General features: G+C 34.4%; 3 protein-coding genes across 3 annotated transcripts; 1 reads left to right on the top strand and 2 right to left on the bottom strand.

Annotated features, from left to right (window-relative positions):
* Nucleotides 1–747: 747 nt before the first annotated feature.
* Nucleotides 748–1,701, bottom strand: LOC140021231 (uncharacterized). Its single transcript, XM_072071997.1, has one exon. It carries the CDS (start codon nucleotides 1,699–1,701, stop codon nucleotides 748–750), a length of 954 nt encoding a protein of 317 aa, XP_071928098.1.
* Nucleotides 1,702–2,040: 339 nt separating this feature from the next.
* On the bottom strand, nucleotides 2,041–2,769 carry LOC113718167 (uncharacterized mitochondrial protein AtMg00310-like). Its single transcript, XM_027243086.1, has one exon. The coding sequence runs from the start codon at nucleotides 2,767–2,769 to the stop codon at nucleotides 2,041–2,043; it is 729 nt and encodes a 242-aa protein (XP_027098887.1).
* A 7,681-nt stretch (nucleotides 2,770–10,450) lies between these two features.
* On the top strand, nucleotides 10,451–12,860 carry LOC113718816 (putative protease Do-like 14). Its single transcript, XM_072071708.1, has 6 exons — nucleotides 10,451–10,588; nucleotides 11,389–11,600; nucleotides 11,707–11,797; nucleotides 11,894–12,060; nucleotides 12,165–12,427; nucleotides 12,544–12,860. Exons 1-5 carry the CDS (start codon nucleotides 10,466–10,468, stop codon nucleotides 12,283–12,285), a joined length of 714 nt encoding a protein of 237 aa, XP_071927809.1. The 5' UTR covers nucleotides 10,451–10,465; the 3' UTR covers nucleotides 12,286–12,427; nucleotides 12,544–12,860.
* The last annotated feature ends 12,501 nt before the right edge of the window (nucleotides 12,861–25,361 follow it).

Raw genomic sequence — 25,361 nt, 5'->3', positions numbered from 1 at the left:
CAAATACACACTATCGCATCAATGCATCATTATCAGTAAGATGCAAGAAGTAGTGGCGTCCAAAGACCAACAAATATGAAAATAAAAAAATGGTTAAGGTCAGGTATTAACGATCCACATAATCAGCATCTAGAAGGGCAACACGGTAACAAAGTTTTGGTAATGGCAGACAATGATTTAACCTTGTTGTCAAATCTAATTGAAAGGTTAAAACTATCCTTGGTGCGACCACCAATTTGACCACTAAAAAGGCATCTACATGGATTAAACCATAAATTACACATGACACTAATTTTGTTTCAGATTTATATGGCACTTGATGGACGCCCAAAATTGGACTTAACATTTGATATAGTGACCAAGAACAAAGTACAATCCATAGAAGCAGACTGATGCACTTGAAAGTACAATGGTCTGAAGGACGGCTTTGCACTTGAAAATCGCTGCAGTAGAGAAACGGAAAATGCTTCTTTTGCATAAGGATAAATAAAAGCGTTAATTTCAAAAATGATTCCCAAATTCGAATTTTCAGAATATGTTTTTTTCTTGTTATTTTTTTCACAATTCTTGATTCTTTCATGATTCTTAGGTCTACATAATACAGTCTAGTTACGGAAAAATCATCAAAACATGAAACATGAAACCCAAAATACTTTTTTTTTTCGAAACGATAAGAGAATTTCATTGCTTTAAGGAAAAAGATTACATGTACGAGCAACGGCTCGGGATAAACTATACAAGATGTGTTCAAAGACACTGAGGAAATAGTCTTTCCTCATCAACAATAATGCCTAAGGCATCATCACTCAGTTTTTTGCTAACTATCATATTTTCTTCCCTACACAAGCCAAAGGAGCACATGCAAAACAATCTCTGTAGCTTAGAGATGTCTTCCAGCACTGTTGCCATTTTGCTATCCGCAGGACTCTGCTGTATGATTTGTCTCCACAACTCTTTGTTACAAAAGTTCAGCTTGACCTTGCTCCAATTGCGTTGCACAGCTTTGCACAAGACCAGCTTCAGTGCTAGTGCTTCATCTAGGAGTTTGTTTCCCAGACTTGTCTCTTTTAGAACCCACCCTACCATTCTATTACTTACATGTTCCTTGACTGTGACTCCAATTCCAAAAGTTTGCTGTCCTTTTTTCTTGGTTGTTTCCATCTCCATAATCATAGCTCCCTCATTTGCATAGTCCTGGTCTTGTAATTCTCGGCTAGGGACTGTTTCTTCTGTGCTCTCTCTATCTTTCGTGAGTTCTACCTGCAGCTGTTCCAACCATTCCTTATGTGCTCTTCCTATTGTTCTTAATGGTGGACCTCTATCTAATTTCTCGAATTCCCTTTTGTTTCTTTCTTTCCACACCTGCCACAAGATATTTGCAGTCAAACCAATATGTTCCATCCCTTCTGGCCTATGCCTTGCTTCTGAGATTCTTAGCCACCAACGTTTGAAATCTCCTTGCTGATCCTTAGCTACATCCCACTGAATAGGAGCTGCCTTCCATATGTTCACCACGTGAGGACAAGTCAGCAGGAGGTGTTCAACTGTTTCCTGTGCTGTTCCACATGTTGTGCATATAGGATCACCCACCCCCGTTCGTCTACTCACTGCTTCCCTCACTAGCAAAGCTCCTTGAATGCATTTCCACATGAAAAATTTGATCTTGTGCTTAATGTTGAGCCTCCACAGTGTGTTCCACATCTGTACTACTTGTGGACTTCCTTCTACATAACTAGAGCTAGCTCCCTTAGGGTTACACCTTTTTCCTTTTCTATTTTGCTTCATCAGAAATTTGTACCCTGAGTTAACCGTGTATAGCCCTCCCGCCTTTGGTTGCCAATAATAGCTGTCCTCCCTCTCTGATAGGCTCAAAGGGATAGTTAGAATTTTTTGCGCATCATTTTTGTTGAAATTTCTGAAAATGATATTCTTGTTCCATCTATGATGACTTATTAGCTCATCCACCCTTTCCAACTCACAATTGCTCAAACGACATGTAGTTGGCCTTCCTGTGGCTGTATCTAGAATCCACTTGTGTTCCTAGATGCTTGTACTACGACCATTCCCTATCCTCCTGATCAGTCCTTCATTGACCAAACTTCTTGCTCCCATTAATCCTTGCCAAATCCAGGATGCATTTTTGGTGGAGCTGCATTGTAAGATGGAGTCCTTTGGAGAATATTTGGCTTTCAACACCTTACTAACCAACAGATTTGGTTTAGTAAGTAACCTACACTTTTGCTTTCCTAACAGAGCTTGATTAAATGCTTCAAGGTCCTTGAAGCCTAGTCCTCCTACACTTTTGTTCAATGCCATTCTTTCCCAAGAAATCCAGTGTATTTTGTTCCTGCCATTAGATTCTCCCCACCAAAAGTTGGCCATCAATGAACAAATATCTTTACAAAATCTTCTTGGCAGCTTAAAGCAAGACATGACGTACGTAGGCATAGCCATTGCAACTGCCTTCAACATTACTTCTTTACCTGCTGGGCTGAAAAATCTGTTTTTCCAGTTCTGAAATCTTCTTCTTATATTGTTCCTAACAAATCCAAAAATCTGATCTTTAGTTCTTGAGACTACCATTGGGAGTCCCAAATATTTACCTTGCTTTGCCTCTACCATTCCTCCAAGAGCATGACAGACCTCTTCCTTCTGCTCACTATCCATGTTTTTGCTAAAGAAAACTGCAGATTTGTCCAGATTGACCAATTGCCCTGAGGCGTTTTCGTAGATTTTCAAAACTTCCATAATTTCCATAGCCTCTTCCATAATTTCCCAAAATACAATTCTTGATTTTTCATGGGATTGCGAAACATGAAACCCAAAAGATTGTCAATTTAATTTCATATGTCAATTTTAAAAAATTTAGAAATTTAGAAGAGAGAAAATTCGCAATACACATATACCATAATTGAGTAATTTCAATTACTTGCAGAATGATATCATTTACGAAATAAAAGCGTTAATTCCAAAACTTCAAGCCAAGGAAATTTTTCATGAGGCCAGTGTGAGAATTTAATTTCATATGTCAATTTGCTAACTCAATGGAGCCAATAGATTCATTACTCTTCCATAATGCCTGTAGTTTTATATATATAAAAATAATCAAAGTGGAGTCCACAGTCCACAACCCATTGAGCAGGAGTCCTCCCTACAAAGGAAAAGTGGACCACAAGCAAAACCTTCCCATGTACAATGTACAACACACAAAGCCAGATCAATGCACTCGAACGTACAACAGCCTGAAGCAGCCGGATGCACTCGAAATTCCAGCAACAGTAGAAACGCCAAGTGCTTCTTTTATATATATAAAGGACATTGTTTAGGTAGTTTCTCTCATGTGGAGAGTAGATGTTTTTTTTTTAATTTTACTTTAATTTTTTTTACAAAAAGCTTTTAGACAAAGACAATGGATGACGAAGCACAGAGTAGTATTGAACCTGGGTGCCCACTCTGCATCTAGTGTTGAAAAGGTGCTGTTAGCAGTTTCGATTGCTTATAGCCAACTTTTGGCCCTCAAACCATGGAAAACTGGCATACTTAACCTTAAAGAATAATATAATTTGTATTTGATTAATTATAAAGCAAGTTATCTATCTAGGAAGCAGCTGCCTCAAGTTGTAGATTGGCTTGATTTGTTTCCTCTGATGCCAAATAACTGGAAGATAATCTTTGTATAAGAGGTGTAGGAATTGAATTTTTATTTCTACTAATTAACTACATATTGTAGTATGATTCTTTGAGTGAGAAAAATAATCTATCATTGATTTCCTTAAGTTTAATTAGTTGAGTTCTTTTTTATCTTATTTTGTGGTTTTAAAAATTGAAATGCACTATTACTCCACACTTTTGATGTCTAAGTGGCTACAAAATCTTCTGAGGTGTCCTCTAAGATTTATTGAAACCCAAAATGTGTCAACACAGTCAAAATTTTGAGGATGAAATGTGCCTTGCCAAAGTTTAATCTTGAATTGTTTGTTATAGCTTCATGAAAAGAAAAGAAAATCTTATTTCTGCATGTGATGTTGATGGTGCATGTAAATTTACATGAGAATTAGATGAACTAAGTAAGATGACAATGGAAGGCAGGAGCCACCTCAAGCTCTGTAAATCTGCTGTAACTGCAATAAAATCGGGCCTACTCTGTTTTGTGGCCAAAAGTGGTGGTACAGGCATTGAGTTGATTAGCAGCCAAAAATACCACAGTGACATGCTTTCTTAAACTCAATTAGAAGTTTTAACTTTTGGGACATTAAATTGATTGTTCACCTAATTAATGAAATAGGGTAAGGTAGGTAAAAAGTTGTCCTAGCACTCTCTAAGAGATAGATAAAATTGGCAAAGTGGTCGTGTTTTTGACAAAAGCAGTTATATGATTCTAAACCCTCTTGTGGTACCTGTCAAATATGTCTTTTCATACTTTGATGTGATAAGCTCTAGAGGTCAAGTAACATCTTATGATAATCTGATTGAGTGATTGTACTGTAGCTCTTCCATCTCATTTTGATTGCAGAAGTGACTTTTAAAGATTTAAAGGTTGTGTACCTATGAGTTCTTTCTCTAGAATCCAATAGCGTACGCTAATTCACAGGCAATAGACTTGCACAACTGCTTCAAATCTTTTCTGAACAGCTGGACAACCAGAGGAATCATGAAGGTAAAAGTTGCAAGCCTTATAGGAGGAATGAGATTCTTGTGTGACTCTTTGATATTTCAGAAGTTACAAGAGGACATAGTTGTACATTTTTTAACTTCACAATAAACATTATACAGGCCTTAGTCTTCAAATTTTGCCAGATTTAGATTATTAAATTCGTGATTTTGTATTTGCAGTGATGTATAGGGATTTGAACTTAACAGTTTATTCAAATATCATATGTATTATTGCTAAGACCTTATAGGCTGCTTCTAAAGTAACACTTGAGAGCAACATTTGGAATGTTCCATGTGTGGTAGTATATGGAATGTTCCATGAGTGGTAGTTTGTCGCTTGATTACTAACAAAGCACCCCATATTACCATCACGGTATTCAGGCTAGCCATCCTTGGCAAGGCGTTGTTCCCGGCTCTATCACCTTATTTTTTTGGCAATTTGAGGCCTTTCTGTTTTGTTGCATGCTACTGTAATTAAGCATACCAAAAGATAAATCAGTTGTTAAATAAAAAACTATAAGCAATTCACATCACTATGTTCTCCATTGTCATCTAATTGATAAATTAAGTGCATATTCTTTCTTAAATATAGATATTAAGTCTCTTCGCAGTCTATTGAAAGTGTAAAATTTCCTTACCAGCCATAGTTGTAAAGACAAAACCAAATGCAGTCAGTTACTATGTCAGTGTAATTATTAGCAAAGTGTCGAGAATAATTCACTGAAGTATACCCCTAGAAGAGTATTAGAGCTAAGAACCACAAGGACGACATTCTCAACGGAGTGATCATGATGAGTGCTGATTGTAGATAAGTAACTCGCTACTATGGTATTTTCTTTGCATGCATTTTTTTCTTTCAAAGTGTTAAACTATGTTTTGTTTCAAAGTGTTAAAGTACATGCCTTTTCTTTCATTTGGTGGGCCCTTACCATAGTTGATAATCATAATTATATATTTTCAGGAATTCATACTTGATTGTAAAAGTAGAACTGGAAAACGTTTTAAGTAATGCATGCGTTACTTTGAGCGCATTCTTGGGACTCGGGAGCATTTTGCTGTCAATTTCGTTTCTCTTTGGTTTAGAACTATATACTCCCTGCACTTCTGCTCAATAATTATATCAACTATTATTATTATCAATTACAGAAGTTCCTGTTAGTCTATTTGTTTTGCTCCTGTCAGTTAATCTTTTCGTACCCTTTAGCTGTTATTTTATATGATTTGAATTTCTTGAAATAAAAATAAAAGAGCCAATGAGTTAATTTGGTTAATGGGTCAATTGTTATGAGATGTAAACTGACTACTTTATGATGAATTTTTTGAAAGTCTAACAAAAGCTTTTTTAGTTAATACTTCTTGTTCTTGTCTGTACATAGTGGGAAAAGAGAAAGGTTGGATAAAAGAGACTCAACCTCAGCAAACGCTTGTGTAACATGTTTGGTGGATGAATCACGATTCTTAGAGTCCTTCATTTTTGCTATCAAGCTAAGTGAACTGATCATACTATTATAGCTTTGGTGTAATTTCAGTTAAAGTTTTACATACAAGAGTAATTTACATGTATAGCAATCACTTGCTCACTGTGTATATTGTAAAACTGCTTCCAATTGTGGTGCTATACGTATTTATGGTGTACTTTTATACACTAGTAATAGTTTACGTGTTTTGAACATGATTATAATATCATAAACTACATCATTCTTTAGATACTAAAAAATTTTTGTGAAATTTTGATCATTAACATCATAATATAGTATTTTTATGTTATTTATTTTCTTTAGCCAGCTAGTTTTAAAAATTTTATTAAATAGAAGGAGACAAAAAGAATTCCAATGTAGTTAACATGTCCCTGAGGATTAAATTTGGAATCATGAACCAAACATTTTTTATTTATAGCTTGAACTCTAACATATCAAATATTGATAATATCATGTTTTACCAAAATTGTTGTATATTCATGATTTTATTACATATAAACCACAATCGTTACAATTTTTTATAAACGAAGAATATAATTAAGCTAAAAAAAATAAACATACATGTAATTTGTATTCTTTTTATTGCTATTTTTGTCAATAATGGAATATAAATGATCAACCACATAATTTTTTTTTTGGCTTGTAATTCTGACAATTGAAATTTCATAGATAGAGATAGTTGGATTTTTTTCCATTTTCCTTTTCTTTTAATCATATTTTTAGCACAATCCAATGCAAAGCAAAAGCGACAAGTCTACTTTTTCATATGAGAACAATATTTTGGTTTCAGTATAAGTGTTTTTGATGATCATGGAATTGGAATGAGAATTCTAGCTAATTAACAATTTTAATATTAGTTTTTAGTATATTGCAGTGTATCATACTTCCTTATTAGCTATGGATGGTTGCTGCAAGTGCTTGGAAAGACGCAACTGGGTAGATGCTGTTGCTAAAGTTAGACCTGCCTTTATTACATTCGTTAGAGGTGCTTTTCGAAATCTAACAAAAATGCTTTAATTTATTTTTATTAAAACTTTTTCGCTTGTGAAGTTGAAACAAATCTGCAAGTGGTTAATGTCAAGTCACTTAATCCTTATCCTTATCCTTACTAAATAAAAAGTATGAATGTTGGTATTGGGTTGTGCAAGTGTAAGCACTTTTTTATCTTAATTTTTGTTATTCCTAAATTATCCTCATGTCTTTTAATTAGAATTATTGCATTTTAATGTGGCACTAATTAAAAGAAATAAAACACTCCAATTGATTACATTTTAATGGTATTGGTAATTATAATTAAAATTTCCTCATTAAAAACTATTTACCTACCCTTGGACTCCATCTCCTATTATTATACGTATCAAAATTTCTTAATTGAAGCATGAAAAATTTCTCATTAGTCATTAGTTGAGATTATTAAAAAAATCAATTTAAAAAATAGATACTCTCTAGAAATGGAGAAACATACAATGACAAGAAAACCCTTATTCATCTGTATATCTTCACACAAATATCACAAGTAAATTTTACAATTATGCACTTTTACCAATATGAAGAATTTTTCATATTGCACCCAATAAAATTTCAATATACAAAAATGATGACACCTTTATAACTGAAATAGCAGTATTAAACTAGAAAAAAGAAATCTAAAATAGCACCATGCAAACCACTATTATCATTAATAACAACTGAACAACACAAGAAAAACTGAAATAAAATTGAAAACTATTTATAAAATGACATAAAGTAAATAGCAAATGAATTAAAAAGCTAGAATACAATTCAAATAATACCAAAGACAACATCCAAATAACTGATATCCAGGGGAAGACAAACATTGTTATTGACAATAATATAGTAATGCTTCATTTGTATTGGTTTGAGCAAACCAAATCCATCCATCAAGTCAGAAACCATCTCCAATGATAAAATAAGGATTATAATGAGAGTAAATATAAAATGAAGAATGATAAAATGAAAGTGATATCCAAATTGTTTTGGTGATATCCAAAATACCCTTATTTTTCTAATGATTACATATATTTATTGTATTGCAATATTAGTGAATAATGGAAGTGATTATGAAATGAAAAGCTTTAAAATTAAGTAAATTTCATTTATGGTGACAATTGTAATTAGACAGATTTAATGCATTCCAATAATTGATAATAATGATAGCGGTTATCGATTCAAAGTTGGCAATTTAAAACTAAAACACTGCAATATACAAAAAATTAATATTAAAATTATTAATTAGCCACAATTCTCATTCCAATTTCATGATCATAAAAAAAACTAATATTAAAACCAAAAATATTGTCTTCATATGAAAAAAGTAGACTTGTTGCTCTTGCATCGCATTGGATTGTGCTAAAAACATGAATAAAAGAAAAGGAAAATAGAAAACTCCAACTATCTCTATCTATAAAATTTCAATTGTTAGAATGTACAAGCCAAAAAAACTTTACGTGGTGGATCATTTATACTTCATTATTGACAAAAATAGAATTAACATAATACAAAGAATTCAAATTACATGTATGTTTATTTTTCTAACTTAATTATATTCTTCGTTTATAAAAAATTGTGATGATTGTGGTTTATATGCAATAGAGTCATGAATATACAATAATTTTGGTAAAACATGATATTATCAAAATTTGATATGTCAGAGTTCAAGCTATAAATCAAAAAGTGTTTCGTTCATGATTTCAAATTCAATCCTATGGGATATGTCAACTACATTGGAATGTTTTCTATCTCTTTTCATTTAATAAAATTTTTAAAAATAACTAGCTTAAAAAAATAAATAACATAAAAATACTATATTACGATGTTGATGATCAAAATTTCATAAAAAATTTTTAGTATCTGAAAAATAATATATTTTAAGATATTACAATCACGTACAAAGCACATGAACTATTACTAGTCCTAGGAAAAACAGGAAAGAACGAAATTAACCAACTAGCGAGTTGAAAGGGAAGCACAACTCTGGTAATTGGATTAGTGAGGATGGGATTGATTGGAAAATCAGTGGTCTATCTTCTTTCTATACATACAACATAAATGATAGATGAACAATTTAGAATCATTAAACTATAGTCCCAGCATCATATTAGTACCTATCATTGCAACTGCTATGTACTAACCAACTTCAATTGTGGTAACAAACTCTAATGAACTGAATGTTCAGCTGGATTGAGTGCTAACTAACTTGGGTTAGCTGGACTGGTCACACCCACGTTATCCAATCAGTATTGGAAATTATTATGTATGTAATTGTGTTTTTTCTTTTATGACTGTTAAGGTAACGGCTTAACATTGTAAAGTAGCATGAGTTTTATGGAGTTAATCACAGTTCACAAAGTTTTGTAACAAAACAGATATTGGACTCAGAATAAAGAAATGGAAACTGCATCGTATCCTACAAATGTTTTAGACCTTTTATTGCCATTCTGATTTGGACTTTCGCATATTTTTTGATACATTTTCTTGGTAATTAAAGAAAGTGGAGTTTATTGTAGTAAACAACTTGGTGAACATATCAACAATTTACAAGCTCTACATGGCATTGGGAGGTTATGATTTTGTTGTATTGATTTGATGAGAAAAGGAATCAAATGTTACTTTCATGTGCTAAACCAGAATTGTTTTATATTGTTTGTTTCTTCTTGTGGTCATGTCCCTCCAGTTTACCATTTTCGGAGGGGATGAAAGGTCTTCTAAGCGAATACTTGGCATGATTGAAAGAAAAAAGGAAATGAACGTAAAAAGTTCTTTCCAGTTTCTTCTATTTAACTGAGACTTGGGATAGTATGGACAATGGTAATGAATATAGCAAGCTTATGCATATAAAATTCATATTGTCTCAGTTAAATAATTTACATATTGTAAATTGGATTCCATTTTATATTTTGTTGTAAAATTAGACAATAAGTATCCTGGGCTGGTTATCTTTTAGGGTTTATGCTAGCCTCCAACTTGGTCAATTAAATATTAGTTGTTAAACTTTTTAACATAAACCTTTGGCATATTAGTGCACATTTTGGTTCAAGAAAGTCTTATTGTCTTTTTTGAAGGTGCATTCTCTTTTAGTGTCATGGTATGCATTGTCTTATATGATTAGCTTGCTCATGGCTAAAATTATCAACAAATTTTGTTGAGCAAATTAAACAAAAGTTTGGCATTTGTTCCTATTTGCTTTACTAGTATTTAGTTTCTTATTCTTGTCATAACCTGTATTGTGGCCATTGGATAATTTATGGGTGGTTACAACTGGTAAACTGAAGTGGCCGTTGTATTTCCTAAAATTATTTGATAAGGATTCTGAGATGTTGACTTTTCTAGAAACCAATGGCAAGCATACAAGTATAGGATGCGGAACAATAATAAGATGCGAGGGGAATCACTACACTGTATTGTCTTGCGAGCATATTTTTAATCCTATTGAGAAGGTTAGTCCGTCAATGCTGAAAATGATATTGTGCAACAGCAGGAGTGGTCTGAATATAATGAAGCTAACAAAGGGGAGAATTCAAGAAGGAGCACTCAGGAAACAGCGATACAGCAACGGACTGTCCAGGCTCAACAGGAGAGCCACACTGGTATATCATTGAAGATCCATACGCATCAGGACAGAAGGCAAGCAGCAGTGGGGATTGGAATCACAGCCATAGATAACTTGGGACAACTGCAAGCAGCATGGGCACTTAGAGAAAGGTCATCTGGGGATACATTACAAGACCAAGCTGTTGCGGTCAGATTAGCTCTGATGAAAGTTGCAGGCCAAGGCTGGAGGAATGTCAAAGTAGAACTTGACAATCGTAAGCTGGTAGAAAATATAACAGCAGCAACGTACAACAACCAGCTGATGGCCACTCTAATTGAGGACATTAGATCCATTGGTACTTTGTTTCAACAGTGTTCATTTCTTTTTGCTAATTCTACGAAAATAGGAAGTATCAAACTGAGCATTCATGCTCTAAACATCTGGGTAGATGAAGAATGGGTGAATCCCAATTTTAGATGCTAGGCATCAGTGATCCGTAGGATATTTTGTTCATTTGATTGGACCTTTGTCCAAAATATTGTAAAGTTTACAGTTCTAGATATATAAAACAAGCTAACGTTTCGACAAAAAAAAAAAAAAATTCTCCCCTCAAATTTTTATATGCATCATATACTTTTATGACTATTGTGTTCTTAGTACTTTCTTATGTCTGTTATATGCCTTGATGATGTATGCATTGTATAGATTTATGCTCGATCATTTGATGGTGGGAAATACAAAGTTGGAGTGCTATTTATGGACAAGCAGTCTGACATATCAACAGTGAGGATAGTATCTGAAGTTCCACTAGAAGTAGCAACATTGGGTGATTCAACTAAGTTGTTGCCCGGTACTATGGTAGGTGCTTTGGGATGTCCTCTGGGATTACCAAATACCTTCACAGCTGGAGTAGTGAGGTATGTAGGATGGGTTTGTTAAAGCATGACAGACTAAATCAGTTACTTTATGGGCTGCAGTTTTGATGAATTTTTATGTTGTCTTAATCCTTCTCCCTTTTTGCAGTTCTGTTGGGCGTAAAAGCTTTGAGCTGCAACATGTGGATTTTCAGGGATATCTGAAGGAGGTCATCGTCATGGACATAGTCCTCAGCAATGTAATATGCACTTTCTTTCCCTTAATTACATTCTTGAGAGCATTTTTAAAAAATTATGCTGGTGTAGTTTCATAGATATAAGCTATGCCGGTGTAGGGAAACTCTGGAGGACCCCGTATCAATTTGGACGGGGAGGTAGTTGGTGTTAATAGTCGAGGGATTAGAAGGTTTTATGAAAGGGGTTTGGCAAGGATTAATCGGTTGGGATTTGCTATCCCAATTGAATATGTTTGCAAAATGTTGGACACCGTCAGCCGAGAAGGGTATGTTATTGTCCCCATGCACTTGAATTCCATGCTTTTTTTTATTGTACATGTCATGATGTGATTTAAACAGATCGCCTACTTTTCCTTGCTCGGATATACAGGGGAATTAGGCGACGTTTGCTTGGTTTGCAAACACGTGATCTCACTACGGAGAGGATTGCACAACTAAAGAGATTGGAGAAGTACAAATTTCTTGGCAAGAAGGCTATTCTATTTTTTTGACTAGTCAATGTAAATATAACTTTTCAGCAAGATATCAGCATACGCTTTGCATTCCAATAACCAGGCACCTAGAGGTTTTCCTGCGAGTAAGGCTGGAATTGTGATTAAATTCAACAATGAGACTGTTGGAAGTATTAAAGAGGTAACTGCTCCTTGCCAGCTTTCTGTAGCTATAGTCATTTACTTATTTTATGTGTATTCATTTTCTGCTTGAAGTATTGATCGAGTTTTCTTTTGGTTATTGATTTTGGGCTGCAGATCACTGATATCATGGAACACAATATGGATCGTGAAACATTCTCGGTTGTTGTAATGAACAACGGTGTTCCAAAAAGGCGTTTTATAACTCCAGAGGCAGTTAGTGAAGAAATGTCAAATAGTTTAGTTTAGCAACACAGTCACAGCACAATGATGGCAGACAGTTACTTTAGGGTGTTTTCTTTTAGAATGTTCATTGTTCCTCTTGTAATTGTATGGTAACAATTGACGTGTTTTGAATGTTTGGAAATTGAGTTTTGAGGTGTCTGAAATATTTTTGTTTTATCTGAGAGTAAACTTACTAGACTTGCCTCTTATCTTGACATTTAAAACCTTGAAATGTCAAAATGGATTGAAGTATTGACTCCTCATGTGATTGTAATGCTGCATGATCTGGAACATCATTACTCATAAAGGAAATTATTTTTTCATGAAAAAGGAGAACTAATGAATGTTACAATTTAAAATTGTGTGCTTGCCTGTCCATCTGCAACCATAGTTCTTTTTTTTTTTTCCATAGGCGAAGGTCATTTTGGATAGTTATCACTTTGATAAGTGTGTGGTCCATGGGATTCACCCTCACTACCCATTGAGAAATTTCCAGAATCCTGCAATGGTGATGGATGATCTCATTGATGTCAACTCATGTGATCAGTATGATTACCAAAACTGCAATCACGTTTGATAAATGAATCATGTTGGCAAGGTTGAGACTTGTACATTTTGTTGAGTTGGATTATCTGTTTGATGATGTCTCCATTTTTATCTGTTTGAAGTGTCTCCATTATCTGTTGGATTATCTGTTTGATGATGTCTCCATTTTTATTGATTAAGATTTTGGCTAATCTCTGTGAAGGCATCTGAACACTCCTAAAGTATCTGTAGAAGTTTCTGAAGACTTTCTCCGAGTTTTTTTTATTAAATTTCTACTTTTTGCAAGATTTAACTATGATATCTTGAAGCTTCTGTTCTGGTAAGGTTGCAATTTATTTGCGATGTGTTTTTGGAGTGTATTTTCCCTCCTCGGATGAGTTGGGTGACTTTGGGAATCTGTCTTATACCAAAAGAGACATCTTTGTGCATTTAAAGTTTGTTCACCATAGGTCTAGATCCTTCCACTACAACACAAGATGGACTCTTGCCTTGAATGAAGGCTCTGATCTCTAATAGGTTGGCTAGGCATCCCAATATGCAGTGCCAGGATTTCGATTACGTCTTGCACCTTATAATGACTCTTTTCTGTTTTGCTTGACTGCTTTCTGTTGTATACTAATTTAGAGCCTAGGTGTCAGCCTGTTCATTTTGTGTGAAGGAAGTTCTTACGCCACTTTAGCTGCATTTGGAGACGACGTCTAGATTCTCTGGTTGCTTGCTGTTAATTTGCACATTCTTGAAAGTGATCGGATGCTGTGTGATCCTGCTGTGCCTTGTTTGCGATCCATCAGTCACTGAAATCTTTGAATTCCTTCTAAGTATGATAAAGTGCGTCTCAAACCAAGTTGCCTGATTGTTAGGATGTCCTTTGATTGATAAGACCTTCTGATTAATTGCTTTTCCTTCTTGCATCCTTTAGTAATTGCTATCCATCAGTTTCTGCAAAGAAACTCGACAATTGGTTGTTGAGATGGTCTGGAATTTGAAACTGAAAAACTGTTACTGTATGTGCAACACTCTTTCCTGCAAATATGATTTATTTGCACTTCATAGACTCCTCATTTAGTGGCAAACCTTTTCGATGTCTTGTTTGGTGATCAAATCATGGCCTTCAATGCAAGTTCGCAAACAGTTTAAGATAGAAAGTTATGCCAAAGTAATCAAATTAAAGGTGTTGATTTGCTAGTCTTGCACCAATGTCATGTAGATCAAGGGAATAAATTATCATGCGATGCCAGTTGTTCTGCGTTTCAATATGTTTGAATTAGGTTCAACCTGCCATATTCTCCAACAAGGAAGAACTTGTGACTTGGCTCATTGATGAATGTGATGATATCCTTGTAGCCCTTCCGAAGCCCCTTCTAGCGGTTATGAAAAAGGAAAATTTGGTACTCTTCCTTAAGAGATTCTCTTTCATTTATTCTTATTACCTTATTGTTTGCCTCAGATTACTTAATCGGTTTCCTCTTGATTAAAAAAAAATACTAAAGAACTGCTCAGATAAAATCAAGCCTAATGTCATGAAAGCAGTGAAGTGGATGAGGTTAAATTCAAAGGATTATGCTGATATAGTTGCTTCAGGGGATATGCCAGCTGGAGACACCGGGTGCGACGTTTTTCTTTCCTTCAATTGGCTTGTTATTTTGCAGAAGGCAGATAAGTTTACGTGCTGTCTCCAAATATTCATAGTTGACTCCTATCGTAATCTCAACTTGCTCATTGTATGTAAGTACGATGGATATATGTTTGGACTTCCTTAAAACTTATCGTAATCTCTATAACATGTTAGAAACCTCATTTTCCTGTAACTCAGCGATAATTAAGTTATTAAGGTAGAAATCATCAAGGCTACATTAAAAAGAATGATTGCCACAATTACCAGTTGTTTTCTTGAAAATCATGCTAAATAATGTGTTGATAAGTCTGTTGCTTCTGACGCATAAGGTTGGTTGGTATTATTTGGACTTCTATAAATTGGTTTGATGAAGAAAAACTAGCAGATCAGGCAAATCAATGGTCGATATTATCCTGTTGGACTTGCTAATTTAAGGTGGTACAAAATCTCTGTCTTGTTCTTTCTCGTTATTCTTATTGACCTCTGAAATTTGCAATACATAGACAAGATTGGATGTAGTTTATATCTTGAATTGATGAGGTGATGGTAAAGGAAGAAATAAATGCCTTGCAATGGCATCCTGTGGAAGCTTAGGCTCAGCGTTGCAACTTGCAAGTCAATTCTGGATGATGGGTAATAGGAACTTTGCAGGCACAGGCATGTTTAAGGCGGGAAACTACAATCCAGTGGCCACAAGGAGTTTTAAATGGGTGAAGTGATAGACATGAGAACGTATCCGAGGATAGGGATTCTTCAAAGATATAACAGAGCCATGACCAAATTGAGCAGCTGAAGAGCATGGCTAAAATATCTGTTGCGCCTGAAGCTTTACAAAGTAGAGGAGAATTGCGTGCAAAAGCAATTGTCGCCTTGTAGGAGCAGTACCGAGTAGAAGGGTAAGAAAACCAAATTATCTAATAAAACTGAAGGACAGTTGTGAACACGCTGAGATGAATAAAGATGGAAATTCTCTTGGAATACCTCATAAGAGGAGTAATCATTGAAAAGTTAGTAAGCATGCCAATAATTCATCTCCAGAGAGGTCAACTTTGCAGCCAGAACCAGAACAGAAGCATGAGTCAAGTTCTTTTACCAAGAACGTCACATTTTGCTAGAACATGTCCTCCAATTTCTAGATATGAAGTGATGGATGTAAAAGTCTTCAGAGACGTGTAGTCCAAAAAAGTACAGAGCATGGTTAGTCAGGATATTAACCTTAATATGTTAGACGAAAGAGGAGTTTTACTGGATGATCATCTCAAAAAGGAAAAGCCAGGTTTCTGATCGTTGCTTAATAATAGGATCTTAATAAACAAAAGATGCAGAAGAAACCCTGGGAAACATTCAAGGAGGAAAAAATATTCTATCGAGTAAAGAGAGAAGCAAGAATGCAGTTCGGAAAAAAGGCATCCAAAGTGGTTCAGAGGAAAACCACTGCTTTGACCTAGAACGATGGATGGAACAAAATGGAATGGAAGACAACGAAACTGAAAAATCAACTCAGTGGCAATGTTTTGTTACATTTGGTTGGAGGTAGCATGTGAGAAGAATGTAGGCTACTTTCAAACAAAACCTTTCCATCATTATGAATTGGAGCACAATGGAAAAAGATAAGATAGCATTCTAAGATGGTGAAAAGCTATTCTAGGTTAACTTCTACAGCCAGATAAAAAGTTAACGAGAAATGGTGATGTAGATGGACATCAGATTCCGCAAGAGAGGTCAGGTAATGTGTCTGAGTGTTTGTTATTAAAAGTAATAAATCTTCAGTACTATCGCATCTCAGCTGTATGATTGCTTCGTTTAGCACAATAATACCTCCACCCTTTCTCTTCTTAATCTCTAATGCATCCCCAGTTTGCATCATTTAACACAATAATACCTCCACCCTTTTTCTCTTCGTAATCTCTATCCTTATCCTTAGCTCATAATTAAGAAAAGGACACTTGTAAAAGATGCCCCATATTCTTCAGGAATTAGACTTTTAGCTGGTACGTTTATCTCTTTTATGCACATTCATCTTAACTACTTTGACATGTTTACATGGCTACCTACTTTTATTTGCTTTACCTTTAGATGCCCAGGAATGCTATTGTCACTCACTGGTTTGGCATTTTCTGATGTTCAAGAATTTTGAGGTTAAATGGCTGTAAGATTGTTTTATGACTCATTCCATACTCATTTGCCGTTGCCCCATTTGAATTTCAGGTTTTATTGTTAATGATGATCAGGTGGATCTTTGTTATGCTTTCTTGTTCCGTTTTAGCAACCCCGCCCCCTGGGGGTTTCCGTCATATTTTGATGGGATTTGTGAGATGTGAATATGTGACAGTAAGAGCATAATGAACGTAACCTTTGAAGTTATGCTGCTGCTGCTGTTAAATGAGTGCTGTTTGATTTTGACAAAATAATAATAATAATAAGTGCTGTTTGAGAAGGTTGGATTTAGCCTGCTAGGACTTTTTCTTTAAAGATCTTTATAATGTGTATGTTGAAACTTGAAAAGGATTTAGCCTGGGAGGGGAAAAACAACACTGCTGCTGCTAGGATTTAGCCTGCTCTCATCTGGTTGACAAGGCACAGTTTCATTTGGGAGGGGAAAATGTATAACCTGGATGAGATTTGAGAGCAGCTTATGCTCTGTTTTAAAACTCGGACCGGACCGGCGGTCGAACCGGGAACCGGCCAGGTAGCCGGTCCGAGTCATATTAAAAAACCGGAAATTTAAAATCCGGTCAAAACCGGTCAAAAATCGGGTTTGACCGGAAAAAAAATCGGTTTTTCCAGTTCAACAGTAATTTTTTTAAAAAAAATTCAAACTTTTTAATATTATGTTTTGACCCCCTAAATTGTTAAAACTTATTGATATACCTCAAATATTTGATACTTTATAAGTATTGTCCTAAAATTTGATGTTATTTTTCAATTTAATTCATAATTTTAATCCTAAACTTGTTAATATTTATTAAATAATATAAATTGCTACTTGATTGTTCTAATTTCTTTGTATTTTCTTGTTAAATATATTTGAAACATCAAATATATATGAATATACCTTTATTAATAGCAATATATTATTAGATATTATATATATAATATTTTAATTTTTAAATAATTTTTATTTATGACGTCATCCAGTTCGACCTCTATCGACCTCCGGTCGAACCCATTGACCCCTGACCCCTGATCTCGGCCGAGTCACTATCCGGTCCGATTCTGAAAACATAGGTTTCGTGCCCCCTACCTTATAGCTTTTCTTAGAACTTGAGGCTTGAGCAGAAGCCTAACTCGACCTGTAGCGACACAAATTCAAATAAGGTCACAGAACATTCATCTAGTCTAGTCAAATTTGTACGCATCCTAGCCCCTTATATCGTCTCTTTAGCCTTTTCCTCCCTGTAAAATATAATAGATTAGGATGTAGGAATATTATCATTGCGGTAGAAAAAAAAAAGAGTAGAAGCCTAACCAATCGTTGGGACTTGGTCCAATACTAGGTCCGTGGAGTTCAAACCCCACCTAGCATATCACCAATAGAGGTGTAAACGAAATTAATCAAGTTGAACACTATATTGTTCAAACTTGTTTGATTATTTTAATAAGTTTGAAATTTTATTCAAGTTTGGTTTGTTTATTCATCAAATTGAGTTTAAACAAGTATTTTATCGAGTTTGAAAGCTATCGAATATAAAATACTGTCCAAGTTTAGTTTGATTACTTGGCAAACCAAACTTGAACAAATTTTTACCAAATCGAACTCGATTCGAATATCAAGTAATTTGGTTAATCTTTCAATCCTAACTACAAATAAAGAAAAAATAAGAGTAGGAGCGCAATCGTGCTCAAATAAAGAGAGATAATATCTACTCCTATAAAGTTTTAGAAAAATGAATTTAATTGTCATTTCCCCATTGTGAATATGGTAAACAAAATGAATGTGTATATATTATTATCTTAGACGAGCCCAGGATCGAATTTCTTGGAACATGCTTGGTTGGAGTGTTTTCAAGTTGCTTGAGCTTGGTCGTGCTAAGTCACTACTAAAAATAGGCTCAATATTAAGTTGGGAAGAGAAATCCTCATTCTAAAATGGATTAGTGATTCAAACAAAACTTTTCTTCAAATCCTCAAGCATCTGTTCATAGATTAGTGATTCTGATTTATAGGGCAAATCGGTAGCCTTTTTTTTTTGGGGTACAAAAATCGGTAGCTTTACGATCTCAAACATAAGTACGTTTCGAGGCTAGAGATCTACTGATTTTCATCAGGCCAATACATGCTAAGAAAAAAAAATTAATTTTCAAATACCAAATTCTGTAAGTTTAATGAGTCAAATCAGCAAGAATGAGATGTGATACCTTTTCTGTCCCTCGAAATTAGTATCACGAGCACAAGATGCCAAAAGTTGATGTGACATACATTTTGAGATAAAAGTAAGTTCATTTTAAATGTAAGAGACTAAATTGTATCGTTACGAGAGTAAGAGATAAATAAAGACTCATGAGAATTTACCTTATAATTTTTTTACAATTAAAATATTAAGGTTTGTTTGATAACATAAAAAAGTGTTGAATCTGAATTTTTTCAAATATTCAGATGTTTTGAGTGTTTGATAAATGAAAATCTATTTGCTAAACTTGTGTGTATTTTTTTTCAGTACAAGAATCCTAACTGAATGCTTAATTCTGATAAGAATCAATAGAATTACTTCAACTACCTTATCATATCTACCAAATCTACCATTGTTTGTTAATTATGTTCAAAATTCTTATTTAATTAAATAACCTAATATTCTCTATCTAATGATTTTTAGTTTCTCTTTTCTCCCTTTTTAATGACTTTCACATCTTCTCCATGCTCATATAATATATTTCATCTTTTATATTAATTTGATTTAAAAATAAATATTGTCATTTTCATACCTTACAACTTTAAACTAATTAAATTATAGATTCTATTTCTTTTTTGAATGAAAGGATATAAGGGCAAAATTATCAAATTAAACTTATTAAGCATTCAGCTATAAATATTTATCAAACCGTATAAATAGGTTTAGCATTTAAATTCAGATATTCATATTTTTTTCAGTGCTTAAATTTCAGCAAATTAATTGTTTCAGTATTCAGAATTTAGAATTTAGACTTCAGAATTCAGATTCAGTTTTATTAAACGGAACCTAAAATAAGTAAATGACTGAGAATAATCCATTATCCTCATGGACCAAACTTAGAAGAGATATTGGCCGGAGACAAAGAATTTTCCATCCTCTGTGATAAAATGTGACACAATCATGGATGTAACAATTTAATACTATATCTGATTAGAAATATTACATTATTTACTAGCTAGTTGAATAAGTCTCATTTGACTAATTCATCCTATATTACTTTTCTTCAAGTTGGGGTTATTACTAGTAGGGCTACACTCTGCAACCACTCCTCCACAAGTCTTACAACTTGAATTATGATATCCACCTATTTGCGGTCCAAAATATGCCAACAAAATACAAATTCAAAATGTAGAGGCTAAAAAAAGGTTACTGACACAATAAATATGTATGAACCCACATGTACAACATCTTTTTACAAAATTATATACGTCTTTTGTTGTAAATTACATTGTGGTTAAAACGGTGTTATATTTTGTTCAGTCATTGCATTTTCCATGCGCCAAAATGTGGATTATTCCACATGTACATGGAAAATGCTCGTCTTCTCCTACCTTTTTTGTTGCACGGCTAATTTCTTTTATTTTTTGGGTACAATTTTTGGTGCATTGAGAAGCAGCTATTGAGGTTTTTACATGATTATACTTATCAAAGTCCTTATATTGCATCAATAATTTCGAGTGTATTTATTATTGTTGCTGTTTCCGTGTCGTTGATGAGAAATTTCTTGTTGAGTCAATCTGGTCTACTAAAAATGAATCCTTTTTTTTGTTTTAAATGACTCCTTAATTTAGTGCTATATTGCCCAAATTGGAGTGCAAAGTACGAGGGAACAAATGAACTGGACAAAGATGTTGCCTTCCCCTCTACTTTACATTGGAATAGTTTATTCATTATTGTTGCCGTTTACGTGTCTTTGACAAGAAATTTCTTGCTGAGTAAATCTGGCCTACGGAAAATGACTCCTTAATTTAGTGCCAAACTGTCCAAATTGGGGTGCAAAGACAAACGAACTGGACAAAGATGTTGCCTTCCCCTTTGGAAGGCAAGTATTAGGACAAACCCGATCCCAGTTGCGTACCAAATGATGTAGTGAAGACTACTGTACAAGTCAACTCAAATGTAAGGTTGCAAATCCGCGAGTCGAGCTTAGACTTGATCAAGTGAAGCTAGACTTATATTTTTGGCTCGAAGTTAAATTGAAAATCAATTGAGCACCTATCGTACATCTCATGTTCTCTAATTGACCTTGTCTATATAACTATGATCTTTTTTGAAAATGAATTTAATTGCACTTGGGGATAATGACTAACGAAGGTACAAAACTATATTCACAAATAACTTTGGCCCGAGCTCTGTTAGAGCCTTTAATCAAGTTACTCATACTCGAGTTGAGTTAAGCCACTACCTTTATAAGGATCATTTTAGTTGGGAAGAAAATTTCTCATCAAAAAGTGGAAAGTGCACAACCGTTTCAAACAAAATTTCTACCCCTGTTTATTCAAAACCATCTCTTGATACATCAACGAGTCTAATTTAAAAGCTCAAACTCAACATGTTAGTTTCAAGAATAATAAGTTGGCTCAGTTGACAAAAACGTGTTACTTTTTTACAAAAAATCGTGTGTTCAAATTCCGCTGTCATGATTCCGAAGGCATATTTTAAATCGTGAAGATGACAGAAACCGAACCCACCAAAAAAAAAGTTTCAAGACTAGAATAATCATTTTCTTCAGGGCAATTTATGGCAAGCATATTTGTGAGTCAAATTTAAACAAATTATTTCAAGATTTGGGTGGTTCATTTTCGTCAGGGTATATTATGGATTGAACTTCAGTATAATTCAAGGAAAAACAAAAAAGTATGGTCAACAGGCAGCAAAGAAAGATTGACTGTTTAACCGAGGCGGATGTTCTGGCCAGGCAACTTCGGTGCCGAATGAGGTGGTTATTGCCGAGTAAACTTGCTTCTTGGGGTAGCTCCTAGGGGTGGGCGCGGGTCGAGTACCCGCCCCATTCACCATTTGACTGACCCAACCCGCACCTTGCAGGTCAGCCATTTTCTGACCCTTACCCGCCCCGCATATCAGCGGGTACCCGATTAGATAGGGTCGGGTCAGCGGGTACTCGCCCCACCTCATTTATCATTAATTTTTAAAAAAAAATGATTTATACCAATTTAATTTTATATTTTACACATTCATCTAAGATTTAATAATTTTTTTTTTCTAAAAAAGGGCTTCCCACCAAGAAACAAGCATGTGAAGGGAATATAAGATAAAGAAAAAAAATTAAAAGAATTCAAAATCAATAAAATTTTGAAATAAGGAGCACAATTTTTAATATATATGTTCCACATTAATTAAACTTTTTTTTATAAAATATAAGATCATGGCCTCTACAAATGAATCTTGTAAATAAACTATAGTCTCTCATATTTGTAATGCAATTTGTTCAATAATATTACTTATTTAGTTCTAACTTATTATTTTATAGTGTGTGTATAAAAATAAAATAAAAATATATATATATATATGCGGGGCGGATCGGGTACCCGCGGGTTTTCAATTATGTGACCCTAATCCGCCCCACATCTTAGCGGGTACCCGACCCTCTTTTGACCCGATCAAATAATAAAAATCGGATATCCTAATTTTTGGATCAGATCGGATCGGATATGACGGATTTTCGGATTAGCGGATAATTTTGCCCACCCCTAGTAGCTCCTAAGCAGTATTTTGATTGATTATTTTCATCTATCACCTGACCCAGTGTGATTTTGCTTCTTTCTGATTTTCATTTAGGGTGCGTTTGGTTCAACAGAATTGGAATTGAATTGGAATTGAAATTCTATAGAATTAGAATTCTATGAATTGGAATTCCAAAACATTGAAATTCTTTTGTTTGGGAAATACATAGAATTGATATAGAATTCATTTGGAATTCCAAATTCTTTGTTTGGATGGGAGAAGAATTTATTAAGAATTAGAATTGTTTCCAACTAACATTTCCTTACATAAAAAAATTCTTCTTTTTTACTATATAATAATTTTTTAACATTTAGCTAATTGTTACTAAAGCTTTAAGGAAAAAGCCAATTAGTGCCTTTAATAATTTATTTTTTTTCTTGCATTTAACTAATTGTTACTAATGCTTTAGAGAAAAAAAAAACAAATTAGTTCCTTTTCTACAAAAAAAAAAAAAAATTGATCAGAAAGCCAGCAAATCAGCAATAAACAGCCAATCTAGCACTAATCAATATTCAGAGTGCCAATTTCTTATCGCACAGGTACAAATATACCAATATGATTGTGCTGGTAGTAAGATTTCCATAATAACCAAAAAGGACTGGGCAAGTACATGATCCAAACAACAGGCATCATTTGGTTTAGGTAGCTTTATACCTTGTGAAACTGAAAACCATGAACTGAGCCAATTCCAGTCTGGAGAGTGAACGTCAATGAGCAATACAAAGAGACCTCCTAATTCCTTTCCCACCTAATATGCTTCCAAACCCAAACACAAACCCACCCCCCCAAACAACAACAAAAAAAAAAACCCACACCACTTCCCACCCAATGCACGGCATCCATCTGACCTTGTTTGGCCATGCTGAGATGCATAAAGAACAGTAGAATTTTAAAACTTCCACCCCCTGCATGCTAGTCAAAAGGCCCCTCTAATACCATCCAGGCTCTCTACTAAAGATACTCTGCCAAAAAAAGAAACAAACTTCTGATAAACAGCAGCAACATTGCTATGAATAGACAAAATATCCAATGTTCCATTCTTATAATCTCAAAAATCAGATAGAAAATAGCTGAAATACTCCCTAGAATCTTTCTATAATCTTGTTTTGATCCATTACATAAAAAACAAAGAACTCATCAGAATTTAAAAAGTCATGGATACACGATGGAGTAGTAACAACTTCTACTTTCTCTACTTGGGCGTCCAGCAATCAGCTCAACTTCTTCTACAAAAACAACTTCAACTGAAGCTTACCAAAAAAAAAAAAAAATCAATTACCAATGTGCATCAATAGCCAATCCTTTTTTAAGTCATCTCCGAGACCAGAAAAAGTGTCATACTTTGTCCTGTCATTCATAAGTAAGTCAATACCCTTCAACAATTGAAATCTATCCAATTCAATTTTAGATAACTCATCTTCCACCATTTTTGTTGTAACTTTTGAGCATTCTGAATTTAAGTACTTATCCAGTGAATCTGCCATTCGTCCCAACACTTTGTAAAGTACTTGAGAGCTCGTTAGTTTTCTCTTTGTGCCACGATCATTTGTTGAAGATGAAGCTTTTGATTTTGACCGTTGTCGAGCTAGCAGTGCATTCATAACTTCATCTTCTAAAGATCGTGAATCAGTCTCAAATGATTCCTCTACATTAGCAGACTCTTCAACTTCAGTTTCAACATTAGCCTCAAAAACAGTTTGGGCACCCTCTCCATTTGCACGATCTTGTGAAAACAGTGTACAGATATCCTCCCAATTTTCGACCACAATTTTTTTTCTATAAGGAAGAATTTTTGGATTCTCACTTACTCGAGCATTCCATACATCCTCATCACGAACATCAATTCTACCTCTAGAGTAGTCCCATATTATCGCAGACCCAGAGTTACATGACTGGAGCAGTGGGTATAGGATGTCATAGTGTTTCTCCCATGTCTTGAAACGAGATAAAATATTAGCCTTTGTCACAGATATATTGAGCTTATCGAATAAAGCATTCATTACTACGGTGTAGGCTGCTGTCTTCCATGCACATTTACCATCCAATTTGTTTCCTTGGTTCATTTGGTCAATAAAACAGGTGCCCATTACACGATCCATTTCAGGAGTCCAAGTGAAATACCCTTTGCCTTTCCCTTTTGACTGAGATGTTGCTTCAGATGCCATATCTAAGGCAAATATGCACCAGAAAAACATCACAATGTCATGTTCTTAAGAATAGATTCAACAGCCACTGCATTATAGAACTAAAAGTGAGAGGCAAATATGCACCAGAAAAATCCATACATATGTTAAATGAAGAACTTATGATGACTTATTTGGACGGAACCTTTTTGCAAAAGCAATTTGGAGATGTTGCTAAGATCATCACTTATGTGCACAAAATAGTTTGGAGATGTCCTAAACTTATTCTGGTGACTTAAAGCTTCTACTGGTAAGGATTTTCCAGCACACTGCAACAAAAGAAAGAAACAGAAAAGTCCCGACAAAGCTTTCTTTCTAGAAACAAGACTAACTGGCTACGAGAAACATCAGAATCCTTCTAAAGCCTTCTATGAGTCTTCAAACCAAGAATTTAGTGTACTTCAAACCAAGAAGAATTAAACAAGAACAAGTTTCCGTAAATCATATGAGA

The sequence above is a fragment of the Coffea arabica genome, chromosome 11e (genome assembly GCF_036785885.1).
Source record: "Coffea arabica cultivar ET-39 chromosome 11e, Coffea Arabica ET-39 HiFi, whole genome shotgun sequence".
Classification (NCBI taxonomy): Eukaryota; Viridiplantae; Streptophyta; class Magnoliopsida; order Gentianales; family Rubiaceae; genus Coffea; species Coffea arabica.
This window is presented reverse-complemented; position numbering and strand designations above follow the sequence as displayed.

Coding starts and splice junctions, on each gene's coding strand:
- LOC113718167 (XM_027243086.1), bottom strand. CDS start 2,769: ATGGAAGAGGCTATGGAAATTATGGAAGTTTTGAAAATCTACGAAAAC.
- LOC140021231 (XM_072071997.1), bottom strand. CDS start 1,701: ATGTGGAACACACTGTGGAGGCTCAACATTAAGCACAAGATCAAATTT.
- LOC113718816 (XM_072071708.1), top strand. CDS start 10,466: ATGTTGACTTTTCTAGAAACCAATGGCAAGCATACAAGTATAGGATGC. Junction 10,589..11,388: donor TTTTTAATCCTATTGAGAAG/GTTAGTCCGTCA, acceptor TGCATTGTATAG/ATTTATGCTCGATCATTTGA. Junction 11,601..11,706: donor TTCACAGCTGGAGTAGTGAG/GTATGTAGGATG, acceptor CCCTTTTTGCAG/TTCTGTTGGGCGTAAAAGCT.